At 43.0% G+C, this 13188-nt stretch overlaps 1 protein-coding gene across 6 annotated transcripts in view; it reads right to left on the reverse strand.

Moving 5' to 3' along the window:
- Positions 1-5669: 5669 nt before the first annotated feature.
- Positions 5670-13188, reverse strand: part of GNE (glucosamine (UDP-N-acetyl)-2-epimerase/N-acetylmannosamine kinase) — a 31222-nt gene continuing 23703 nt past the window's right edge. For 5 of the 6 annotated variants that reach the window (XM_060269049.1, XM_060269051.1, XM_060269053.1 and 2 more), the window contains exons 7-12: positions 12616-12826; positions 10379-10508; positions 9431-9652; positions 8531-8713; positions 8123-8242; positions 5670-7351 (exon numbers count right to left, since the gene is read on the reverse strand). In XM_060269049.1, the coding sequence (XP_060125032.1) occupies positions 7116-7351; positions 8123-8242; positions 8531-8713; positions 9431-9652; positions 10379-10508; positions 12616-12826 (1102 nt within the window). In that variant the 3' untranslated portion in view covers positions 5670-7115. The remainder of the gene's footprint in view (positions 7352-8122; positions 8243-8530; positions 8714-9430; positions 9653-10378; positions 10509-12615; positions 12827-13188) is intronic. The other variant, XM_035140890.2, reaches the window with a different exon arrangement.

Below are 13188 nucleotides of genomic sequence, written 5' to 3' on the forward strand. Positions count from 1 at the left end.
CCCACCTTAACCAGAAAAGCTGGGTCCCGCGCGCCCCCCCCCCCGGCAACTGTCATTGAACAGACTTCCACATTAATACTAACACAGGCTTTCTTCCGTTGTACTGCTAGCTCGTTGGGGGTGGAGGGGTGAGAGGCAGTCTCCACATAGGAGCTGGAAGTGTTTCTAATTTCAGGAATGTCTCCTAGCTTGCCCTACCCAGTGGCATAGGAGTGTACTGTGTTGGCAACCTCCACATTTCTCACTTATGGAGTCCCCAATCTCCTTAGTGGCTGGCCAGAGGGACAACCTCTCAAGTGTGGTTTAATAGTTGTGTTCTGCACATGGCTAAGTAGGCCAGGTGTGGGAAAACATTGCTCCCCAGAAGATGCTGAACTTCCAACACTATCCCCAGCATGAATGGCAGATGTTGCCTAACTCTGTCAGTAGAGCATGAGAGATTTTCCTGCATCACAGGGGGTTGGACTAGATGACCCTTATGGTCTCTTCTCTACAATCCTAGGATTCTAGATGACCAGGGATGATGGGAGTTGCAGTTCAACAAAAAGTGGAAGGTCAGAGGTTCCCTGCATCTGAGCTAGGCCTGTGAATGAATAGGCACCACAAGTACCTGCGCTGCAGCCATGTTGTGCATCTTGCTCAGATAACACTAGGGGCCCAAATATTCTCTGTGGCTAGGAGTTCATTTTACCAGATTTGCCAGCTGTGTCAATTCTTGCTGGTAACTCACAAGCTGAATACCAGTGTTATATACAGCTTCACTCCTTTAAATTTGGTAATAGGTTGATGTGTATGGTTTCTTTAGACTACATTAGTGATGTGTTCATTGAAAATGAAATAATTCCAGAAACTTGGGGGACATACTTAATAGCTTTCATTTTTATTTAAACCTTCACTGTTCAACGTAACACATAACCTACGTAAACCTTGTCTTTCAATGTAATTGGTAGGTCAAAGAGTAAAATGGTACAAAATTAATTTTAAGAGGCAAACTAGGCTTCTATAATGAGGACAATGTTCACATCCTCGGTGTTCATGGTTACCAAAAAAAAAGCAATACAAAATGGCAATGAATCCGATACAGTAGTTCTCTACTGATTTAATGTTTTGCACTCATCACTTGTGCATAAATGGTTATACCAGAGAAAGATGCATGTCACTGCATCAAAGGTGATTACTTCATAAGGAGTCAAACAACAAATGTAATTTTTTAACAGGAAGGGACATGATTCACCTCTAAAAGCAACATGGTTGGTATTAAGCTTATTAAGAGATCTACTGCCCTTTGCCAGAAGGCCTTAGGGTAGTTTATAATTACAGCCCCCAAACACAATTCAAAAATAATTATCTCGATATAGTTAATAAAAGCAGCAGTTTCAAGCAGCTCATAAATTCATTCCATCAGAGTTTCCCCTCATCCAAAAGCCTACTCAATGTGGTACGCCTTCACTAGTTTGTGGAAAGAAAATAATTATGTGGCTGTTACAGTCACCACAACAGTAAGTCTAGGTGTTATCCCCACCCCCACAACAGTGGGGATTATTACCTTATTCTTAATTTCATTTCTATAACACTTTATATTTTAAAAAACATTAAAGCACCAAATAAAACAATCCAGTAGAAAACAAATTCAAGCTTCAAGATTTCAGATCCTTCTCTGACATTTTCCTTTCTCCATATTTACGCACTTAATTTAAGTAGCTGCCCCATAGCAGTATTCTAGGAAGCCAGTGTGGTGTAGTGGTTAGAGTACTGGACCTGGGAGATCATGACTGAGTGGGGAGTTGAACCCTGAAGCTCACTGAGTGACCTTGGGCAAGTCACAGCCTCTTCACTTACCTCACAGGGTCATTGCAGGGATTAACTGAGGATGGGGTGAACCATGTACTCCTTAGAGCAGGGATAGGCAACCTAAGGCCCATGGGGGTCGTTTAACCGGCCCACGAGCCACCCTCAAACCGAGCTGCCCACTCGGCAAGTCCCCGCATGCTGTCTGCACAGATTTTCTGTGCAGATGCCAGAAATTGCGGCTGTACATGCTCATGTGCGTGCGCTCCGGCTCATGGAGGGATCTCCACTGGAGTGAACCAGCCCAGGCAAGGTAAACCTTAGAGAAAAAGGTGGGATAGAAAGGCAGTAAATAAGCTCTTCTGCTTGCATGATTAAGAAAGCTGGAGGGGCCTGGCTAATTTCTAACACTGACACTGAAATAGTTAAAAGTGGACAACAAGCCATTGCTAACATGCTCACACTAATTTTGATTTGAGAAAGGAACCCCCCCCCCCCAAAAAATTCATATTATCCACCATCAAACTGGGCAGCATTTAGGGAAACTGATTCTCAAGTTTCTGTGTGATTTGAGGGTGATAAGAATTCAGAGCAGTGTTAAATAGGAAGCTACTGAAGGTATTTGAATATAAATAGGAGTACCATTTGTACAAGAGCAGGAATTCTTATAGGAGCAGCAATTAAAACAATACAAAAGTGCCGTATTGCCCTCTGTTGGTGAGTGCATTTGTCTTTGCTACTCCACTGTAATTCAGGCCTTGTATGTGTCATATATTTGATATTTTTCTAAGATTGTCTAAGGGAGTGCTCCAATTTATCCTTATCCAGCAAGAGCAGAGCATAAGCAATTACTGGCTCTGGGGGGTCTTTCAATATAGGCATTCCCTTCCTCCACACATAAAGTGTGACCTGATGATGATTTGACATTTCATCTGAGATGTGTGTGCCTCTGCAGGCCCAACAGTGATCATATACATAGCCCACATTCAACAACCACAGTTCTATTAACTGGAGTGACAATTGTTTTTTTATATATTAAAAAAAAACCAGAAACCTGAGCTAGTATATACCTTTGCTGCAGCCAGTGTTACAGGATTCACACCTCAATGAAGATGGGTACATACAGTAGTATTTTTGTTCTACCCCCCCCCCCTCTGCAAAACTTTCTTTCTTTCTTTCTTTGCTTGCTGGCTAAAGTGTGACAGTGAAGCATACCGCCATGCACAGAAAATTGCAGTATGAGCCAACTACTTCTGCTGGTGAGTACCAAATCAGTCAAGTCAAGATAATTCTGCAAGTCACACCAGTGTGTACAGAAGACAAATCAGAGGTAAACTGACAACACAGCAATCCATTTACATATTACATGGTCATCACTACCACTCTTCCCAGTATCAAACTTCAGTGTTCCTGTACTTAATAATTTGAAAGCAAGTCAGGGCTACATTTTGAGCTCCTACTTGTTCCATCCAATACTGGACTTTGTGGTCCCATGCCGCAAAACATATGAGGTAGCCCACGGTGGCTAACCACATACAAGGTAGCAGTTTCTGTATATTTGGCAAGTTTGGAGATACGCAGAAAAAAATATCAGTTTGTACAATTAAAAAAAGCCAGTGGAATGAACATGCTTACTGCCCTCCAGAAGGCACGGAATATAGGGCAACAGCATCATTTGAAGGACAACGAAGTTGGTATGATCAATTATGTACTAGCAGCTTGTATGAACCTGAATGAGAGGTAACTATTACTCTTTAAATAAGTATACACACACTACCTTTTAGAATAAACTGTCTGAGGCTCAAAGAATGAGAGCTGAGGCATATGCACTTGCCCCACAATCCAATTCTCTCCCCCACCAATCCAGGAAGCTACAGTGGTACCTCGCAAGACAAATGCCTCGCACAACGAAAAACTCGCAAGACGAAAGAGTTTTGTGTTGCGCGAGGCATTCGCAAGACGAGGTTTTCTATGATCGCTGCTTCGTCTTGCGATACACGGCCATAGAATGTAGAGCAGGAAGGCGCCAAAGGAAGATCAGCATGTCAGCTGATCTTCCTTTGCCAGGGGGGATGGAGCCGAAGTGCGGCGGTGCAGTGGCTGCCCCCGCCTGTTTTCCTCGAGCCAAGGGGAAGACAGGCAGGGGCAGCCACCGCACCGCTGCGATCGGACGGGGCTTCGGAGACCTTCTCCGAAGCCCCATCCCATGCCAGGGAAGACAGGCAGGAGGGAGAAGTGTCTCTCCCCCCCCCTGCCGCGCACAGCCGGCATCGTACGCAACTTTGGAGACCTTCTCCGAAGCCCCGACCCATGCCGGGGAAGACAGGCGGGAGGCGGCGGCGGGGAGAAGCGCTTCTCCCCACGCCACCTCACACACAGCCGGCATGGGACGGGGCTGCGCCTTCTCCGAAGCCCTGTCCCATGCCACCCTCAGTCCCCCGGAGCCCATAGGAACGCATTAAGTTTCAATGCATTCCTATAGGAAACCGCGACTCGCAAGACTAATTTTTCGTAGGACGAATTGAGTCCTACGAAATTAAATTTGTCTTTAAGGCACCACTGTATAGTGTTTTAAGGATTGTGACCATTTTAAATCTAAAAATGTTTTTGGGGGGATTAATTAGGTCAAGGAGAGCCCTTCACTTGATCCTAATTAAATACACTTTGAGTTACAAAATGGACACAGCCCAATGCAGGGGAACATCTGAGGACTGCTTTCTGGGCCCCACACCACACTTTTCACCACCATTACTCTAAACCTTGGCAATGCCTCCTGATTGCCTGGATGGTGAGACGGGCTGAGGGCAGAACCCAAAGTGGGCAGAGCAATGAAAGTAAAATTTACCTTTGCGCAGTAGGCCAATTTCTATACCCACCCCTCTCTATTCTCCTTCCAGGCAGGGTAGAGGCATTACCGTGTTTCTCCCAAAATAAGACGGGCCTAAAAAATAAGACATGGCACGATTTTTTAAAGGCAAAAAAATATAAGACATCCCCCCCCCAAATAAGACGTGTTGGGGTACCGGTACCCTACCGTGCTGGAGCAGGTCCGGATGGCGCTTCCGTAAGGAACAGGAAAAGGGAGATGCCTTTCCTGTCAGGAAGCGGATGCGCAACGTGCACCACATGGAGCGCAGACGGACCGGGAGCCGGGAGAAGCTGCAGCACGCGCCGCGCAGAGCCTCGACCCAGCAGGACCCTGCGCGATCCGCAGCTCGCGCCGCGCCAAGCCCTGACCCAGCGGGAACCGGCCAGGGCAGCAGCGCACGCGCCCTGCCGAGCCCTGAACTGCTGAGCCCTGCCAACTGAACTGAGCGGCAGCCGGCAAAAGCAGTAGCGCGTGCGCCCTGCCAAGCCCCGACAGAGTGGGAGCCGGCAAAGCCAGCGGCGTGTGCATCCTGCCAACCCCTGAGCTGGCAAAAGCAGTAGCGCGCGCGCCCTGCCAAGCCCCGACAGAGCGGGAGCCGGCAAAGCCAGCGGCGCGCGCGCGCCCTGCCGACCCCAGAACTGCCGAGCCCTGCCGACTGAACTGAGCGGCAGCCGGCAAAAGCAGTAGCGCGCGCGCCCTGCCAAGCCCCGACAGAGCGGGAGCCGGCAAAGCCAGCGGCACGCGCGCCCTGCCGACCCCAGAACTGCCAAGCCCTGCCGACTGAACTGAGCGGGAGCCGGCAAAAGCAGTAGCGCGCGCGCCCTGCCAAGCCCCGACAGAGCGGGAGCCGGCAAAGCCAGCGGCGCGCTGTGCCGAGCCCCGACAGAGCTTAATAAAAAAATAAAAAATAAAAAAATAATAAGACATCCCCTGAAAATAAGCCGTGGTGTGTTTTTTTTGCCAGAAAAATAAATATAAGACGTGTCTTATTTTAGGAGAAACACGGTATCAGAGTTTATAGACACATCCCAGCCAGCAAAAACTACTTGGCATGAAAAGCAGGGCTAGTGAAGGGTGTGGCCCAAAGAGAGCTGCAAGGGCCAGACAAAGAAGCACAGAGGGCTGTATTTAGCAACAGATCACCATTTTCAAAATAAGGACTTTCAAACAGTTAAGAAAAAGACCAGTAGCCTGACCGTGCAGTACATTTTGGATCAAACCAAATCAGCACCCACAGCTGGTTCATACTTTGTTGGGGACGCATTAGTAATTTGCTATGACGGAGAGAACTGCATCTTCAAACACCCCAAGGAACACAGCCATTGATGTGTCTGCAGCCAGTCTCCAATTAATGTCTTCAAGCAGGGTTAATACAAACATCAGTCAAACATTGCCATGCCTGTAGTGCTGTATAAAGAACCAGTTCTTGCTTCTGAGTAAGCCTGCTTAGACTTTCAGCCTCAAGGGGCAACATATAGCTGAGGCTATTGTTGGGAGCATTGTAAGGTAGCCTAACAAAAATCTACCTATAGAAAATAGGCACGTAAATACATTAGAGCTTGGGCTGCTGTGACATATTTGAAGGTCAGTTTAAGTGTGGAATTTATCCAGACAATGAAGACAAAGCAAGTGTTGAATGATACACGCACACACATCAGACAAGATTCCTTTCTCCAACCAATTGTCTAGCCACCAGCATGGATAAGAAAGCATGTAACACAAAAGACTACTCAGGTTAACTGCACATTCCTCTAAACGTGAAGCTGCAACAAAAGACCAGGAAGTGTCTTTAACCTCCACATTAGAGGATAAAACGCGACTACAGGCGGATGTGACAAAGATATCACTTTCTTCTTCATCCAAGCATATTGTCTAGGGCTCTAGGCTCTTGGAAGCTGTACTTGTAAGTGCATCATACATCATTGGGCTCTTCTTCCAAACTAGGTTTTTCAATATTAATTTAACAAATAAATACATGGATGATCACTGCATACTGCTGGATTGTTGTAGTCTCATAAAGATTAAAGCTGCTCATTTAGCCTCTGCAGAGGCAGGAACAGTTGTACACATTCATATGGAAGGTTTCTTTCTTTCTTTAATGACTATTCCAGTTTCTGGTGACTGAGATGACTACGTCTTGGCTCATGTAGCTGGAAAATCCATGAGTAGGAAGTAGTGAGGGAATTAAGGTGTCTCATTTTTATTTTTAGATGTCTGGCATTCAGACATCCCCAGGAATTATTTAGTTTCATAAAGATCTGTGAGAAAGTCTCCCTGTGAGCAATCTTCCCAGGATCCTGTGTTCTTCCAGCACCCAATGAAACAGCACATTAAAAAAGTAAGATATAGATTTGAAGACCCTACTAGCCTACTTAAAAAAAGAAAGTTGACTTCAGTAAGAAACTTCTCTTTTCAGAGAGCTGCTATAAACTGCAGTAATGTGTTTCCAATGTTTTGCCTAGTATATCCTGCGTGTTGTATAGTCCAGAACCATACTAGCAGCTCCAAGCAAGGCAGGATCTGACAGCTCTGAGACAACCACCTTGACATTCTGCACAGAGAACAAGGCCTGCTGATGAATCACATCTTTGACAGTGTTGATATAATGGCTTGCAAGGATGCCAGAAAGTATCACAAGGGAGGGGTTAATAGTGTGCAGGATGTTCACAATTCCAAGGCCCAGAGCTCTCCCTGCTGTGAAAAGAGGAAACAGAAGTATGAATATGGCAATGGTCAAGAGGCAACTTTTTAAAGTTGAAAAATGCTTCCACAGAAGTTGTCTTGCCCTTGGTCTATATATCTACAGTTCTTTTGCTTCACTGTCATATACAAACAGATTTTGGTGGTTCTTAACACACAATGAAACATGTTTATTAGAGGTAATAGTGGAGGTGAGTGTGCAACACCATGTCTCTCATACACCACTTTCAAAAGTGAAAAATAAAGCTACTGCCTGCTTTTATTTTAGGGCAGCTCAATATCAAGAGCCATTAAAACTAATTTTAAAAAGGTTCTGGTATCGTGACGAATTTCATTTATTTAATGTGTACTAATTTATTTTGAAGGCTTACATCCCAGAAAAGATCTCAAGACAGCTAACACAAGATTCACAAAATAATATTGCACTCCAATCTAGCACAGGAATAGAAATGCCATAATGTCCCAGAAAGTAACAATCCCTGATAGGTATTATTCTGTTTAGGAGCATAAATAGTTTCTTAAATTGTGGGCTGGACTGATGCTTAGAACATCCAGCAAGGAAGAGAAGAACAGGACACAGCTGAAGTGACAAGGGCCTTCATTCAATTCAGGTTATGTCAGACAGCTATCTGCAAAACGTCCATGTGTTGCCTGCAAACAGAACCAGTTTGTCAGACAGCAAATATTCCTCAGTCTCACCACATCACATCTTTATCCCTAGCCAGGATTCTAACAAAGATTTCTGCCCCATGTTTGCATTCTTACCTGTTTTGACAATATGGTCAGCTTTTGTATTTCCTAGTTTGGCTGCCTGAATGAGATGTGCAGCAGTTACTGCCTCTTCCTTCATTACAGACATCCCCCCAGTTAACAATAAATCCTCTGCTTGAACAAAAAAAAGGGGGGGAGAGAAAAGGGTAGAGAACAAGGCATTACAATTCAAGCACTACCATAAACAGGCTAGTGGTTTGTTACATTTCACCAGCCATAAGAAGCGAATGAAATACAGATTCTGATGTGAGCAAGTAAGTGCAAGGCCTTTGTTGTAGCTCAGATGATATGAAACTATTCTGTAGAGATACCACATTGTATATGAACTTTTTTCTTTTAGATTGCTTGCAATATGCAAATAATGTGGTTAAAAAAAAAAAAAGAGGAATAGGTTCCACCTACCATCGTGCAACTTCTTAGCTTCTCTCTGCAAGGCTATTCCAGAAGCATACGCTTCAATACATCCATGGCTCCCACAGAGGCACTCGGGTCCATCTAAAGAGACTACAATGTGCCCAAGCTCAGCAGCACAAAAAGAACTTCCATGGATCAATTCATTCTGATGAATGATTCCGCCGCCAATACCTAGAAGACATGAAAACACATTTGTGTTGCCACTTCAAAACTTTTTCTTTCTAATTCATGAGATAGAAAACAACAGAATTCTAGAAAATAAATGCCAGGCATCATCTTCTACTAGAATTTGTAAATCTCCATTCCATTTTGATATATTTTCCACACCTATTTATTTATTTTTCAATTATATATATCAATCTTGGTTAACACATACCAGAGTGGTTAAATAACATTAGGCTTGGATATAACTGTGAGCAGAAGGAAGTATGGAAGGGGCATTTCCATCTCCTCCTCCTTGTATTCCAGGAAAGTCTATCCAAAGGGTCAGAGGACCTCAATGAATAGCACTAAATGGTGCATATGGGATGCTTGTGTAAGGGGCCTCCTCTCCATTTCGCAGCAATTGCTTCTTGAACTTGTATCTGAGAATTAGCAAGTTTGGCTCGTCTCATACATGCTCTTCTATGAGTGTCATAATCAATGAGAAGCTTTCTATTTGAGCTGCTACTACCCAAAATGACCACATTTGTTTCCTATAGGTTAAGGGAATTAAATGTCATAGCGAACAGTCAGGTTCAAACTGCAACCACTGGCACATAATTCATTAAAAAAACCTGCTTTGAGTCAGTGATTATGATCCAACACAATATTTAAGTGTGTTTAAAATGCAGGATTTCAGTGGTTTAGCTCTATGTTGGATTTTGGCCGGAGCACATAGATAAATACCTGTACCAGTGATGAGGGTTACAAAGTTTTCCACTCCTTTTCCTTGCCCAAATTTTCTCTCTGCCAGAGCTGCACAGTTACCGTCATTGTCTACCCACACTGGCAAGTGAAGCACATCCGATATCGGAGTCCGCAGATCAACAGTATTCCACTCCTGAATAAGTTTTGTGGAATGAAGAACAACGCCTTCTCGGGGATTTACTCGTCCACCTGTAGAAATACCTGAGCCACAAAGAACCAGAAAGGAGAGCATATAAATATGGTGCTTTTAATATACAAAAGAAAAAAATCTTGCCATTCAGAAATACCTTCTCTCCAATCAGTCATTTTTTCCCCAGATTTTCAAATAAAAATAGGCAGTCATCAGTAATTCCCCCCTAAGCAAGCTAAGAACTGTCACTCGTTTTCTTCAAACTTTAAAGATGATGCATCAACAGACTAGCTGGCTTCAGATTTTGACTTGTCCTTCATTGTTCCTTGTCTATCACACATCTCATTCATATAAAAGTATAAGGAATCCAAGAGGCCGCAAAGGACTTAAAGGCTGATTAGGGCTGTGTCTTCCATGTCACCTCAAACTTTAGTACTGCAATCAGTGCCTTTTTTCCTTTAGTCTCAAAGGAAAAGAATATGATCAAATCTGTATGTGCAAATGCAAAATACTTTTGCAGAATTTAGCAACTTGTTATGAAAAGCACAAGGTGCAGAATTACAGAACTATATATAAGCATTAATATAACATAGTAATGCATTTTGCAGTTTATAATTTTTCTGTAGTCAGTTTAAATTGTACGGCAGATCCAGTATTGTGTGACCCACCCAGGGGACTCTGTTCAACAAAATGTTCTAAGTCAATAAATATAGTAATTATCTTTGAAATGTATAGCACTTTGATTTATGTTCTCCTTTAGTGAAGTAAAAAAGATAAAATGTTTGTTAAAAACTTACCCACACCCAGAATTCTGCAGTTCAGATTTACTGCTTCTGAGGCTGCCTCTACACACATCTTAAGGATCAATTGTATTCTGTCCTCATAAGTTTTTGGATTCAGCTGGGTATATTTCTTAACTATTTCACCCTAAGTGAGAGGGAAATACCATTAAGCTTCTCATATTTTTCTAATTGACCACAACTACATTAAAAGTGGCTTCTCCACAGGCTGTCAAATATGTGATAGGGGTCAAAGAGCAAGAGAATATGCATGGTATACAAATGTAAGGTGAGGAGACAGAAGTGTTTGTGTGTGGACATGCAACCTCCCTAGGCTTTCATTCAGGGATGGGATGTACTCAATTGGCATATCCTACTCCTACCAAGCAATATGCCCAAGCTCAGTCTATGCTTAATTGCTGGTCCGAAGACTGTTTGCACTCCAGATGGGAGGAAAATGGTGAGGTCAACACACTCTACAGCAGGCATCCCCAAACTGCGGCCCTCCAGATGTTTTGGCCTACAACTCCCATTATCCCTAGCTAACAGGACTAGTGGTTGGGGAAGATGGGAATTGTAGTCCAAAACATCTGGAGGGCTGAAGTTTGGGGATGCCTGCCCTACAGCAGGAAATGAGCAATGGAGCAATACAAACAATCGTTTAAGGGAAATAAGCACACTAGCAGGTGCCATCTTAGAAAAGTATCCCTCCTCTGCAAGTGTGAAGGGGAGAATATCCCTTCTGAAACTGTGCTTTTCACCTGTACTTTTAATAAGAGCTTACATTAAATAAGTAATGCAAGGTTGCAGATGGCTGCAGTGGCTGGAAACAGACAGACAGGTCTTGCACAAATCGCAGTGACCAGAGGAGAAAGGATCACAAGAAGCGCAGAGAAAAGAAATGCCATGGTACATCTGCAGCAGCACAACTGGACACCTTCATCTGCCCCAGCTACAACAAAACATGTCTCTCCCATATTGTTCTTTACAACCACAGCAGGCACTGCAACCTTCCAATGGTTTGATTCCCCCCCATGCACTCCTTCACTGTCTTCTGAGATAGATGGATCCCAACCCTTTCATTAAATAAAATCAAGCTTTTTAAAAAACGTTTCAAGTTATTCACCAGGAATACATTTTTAAATCAATTTAGAGCAGGGCTGACTAGCATGGGAGACCCACCCCACGTAATGCCTTCCAGTTGCATAGCACAGGAGTTCATCTTGTTGGAGATATGCATTATTTGTATGCAGCCTTCACCATCAACCAGGATGTAACCTGCATGTGACAGACTTTCTTCCTGTTTTTTAAGTGGTTCAGTACCACTCTCCAAGAGTGTTCAATGGCATTTTGACTTAAACCTTCTTCTGTGAATTGTTTGAATTCAAGTGTACAACCCTTTTTGGATTGTTGGGACATTCATGTACGGCTATAGCTTTAAGTTTTGTTTTATAACTATGGATCAATATAAACTTATTGAAGTGGGCTGTATATCATATAGGAAATTCTCATGCCTTTGGGTTTCAGAGGGTTTTTCCTATGCACCTAATTTAGTGCCAACATGCTACTCTCCCTTCAGAACTGCCTTATGTTTGCGTGAAATTGTTATTTATTAATTGCCTTCCACATATGTCCCAAAGTGATGCACAAAACATAACAAAGCAGTTAAAAACAGCACAAAACTAACTTATTATGAGCTTTTCAAAACATACAACAGAAGCTTTTTAAAGAAAGATGTATTCAATAATTTCTGGAAAATGTCATATCTTAGCAGGGATGGTGTTTTGCAGGACAGGGGCAGAACATTAAAATTCATTTTCCATCTTACTGTAGAACAGGCTTCTGATACCTTTGGAACTTGAAGGAGGAACTCTCCTGCAGAATGCAGTTACCTATTTGGTGGTATGTTAGGGATAAGGCAGTCTATCAAATAACCTGCTTTTATAAAGACCCTTGTCTGGAAGTACCAAAACCTATGTGACCTAGTAGCAGATTGGCAGCCAGTACAAATCTAACTAGCAAGGTGTTATATGCTAGTGATAGTTTGCCCCCACAAGCAACCCATCTGTGTTCTGCACCAGCTGAAACCTTTGGACCAACCTCAAAAACAGCACCACATAAATAGATAAACATGTACACTCTGCATGTATTATTAAATATGATCCATTAATCTATTTAAAATTTGCACTGTGCACCCCACCCCACCCCAACCTCCCCAATGGAAATTCCCGCCTGGTCTTATTGTTTATATTTACCTTCATGCTGACAATTGCTACTCGGAGGTTTGTTCCACCCAGATCCACTGCCAGAGCACTCTGGGTCTCAAGGATATGGTCAATATCTTGAGAGATGTTTTCCTTTACAGAAGGGAAGCAGAATTTCTTCTGAAGGGGTTCTTGAAGATCAATAGACTTAAGAAACTTTAGGATTCTTGGAACAGCATTCCCATCTCCATATATCTTTGAACTATAACAGCAATTAATGTAGGTGACATGTTACAAAACTACATACCTTAATACCCTAAACAATTTCTAGATTGCAAGTAGGGGGGAAGAAGACAAAAATATTACTTTGCAAATAGTAAATTTGCAAATTTATAGGAAACATAAATTTGAGAAGTTAAACACATTTAGTCAAAAGTTAAGTACATTTAAATCTCATCTATTTCAAATGGAAAACTACATTAAGGATATCTAAAACGACATTTTTCATAGATCTATATATCAACCTGCATAACTGCTTATTCAAGAAATCCAGCAGGGTTTTTGCCTAGTTGGCAAAATTATGTGCTTATATTATTTTTACCATTTCTACTGTGCTTATGACCT

The sequence above is a fragment of the Zootoca vivipara genome, chromosome 16 (assembly GCF_963506605.1).
Source record: "Zootoca vivipara chromosome 16, rZooViv1.1, whole genome shotgun sequence".
Classification (NCBI taxonomy): Eukaryota; Metazoa; Chordata; class Lepidosauria; order Squamata; family Lacertidae; genus Zootoca; species Zootoca vivipara.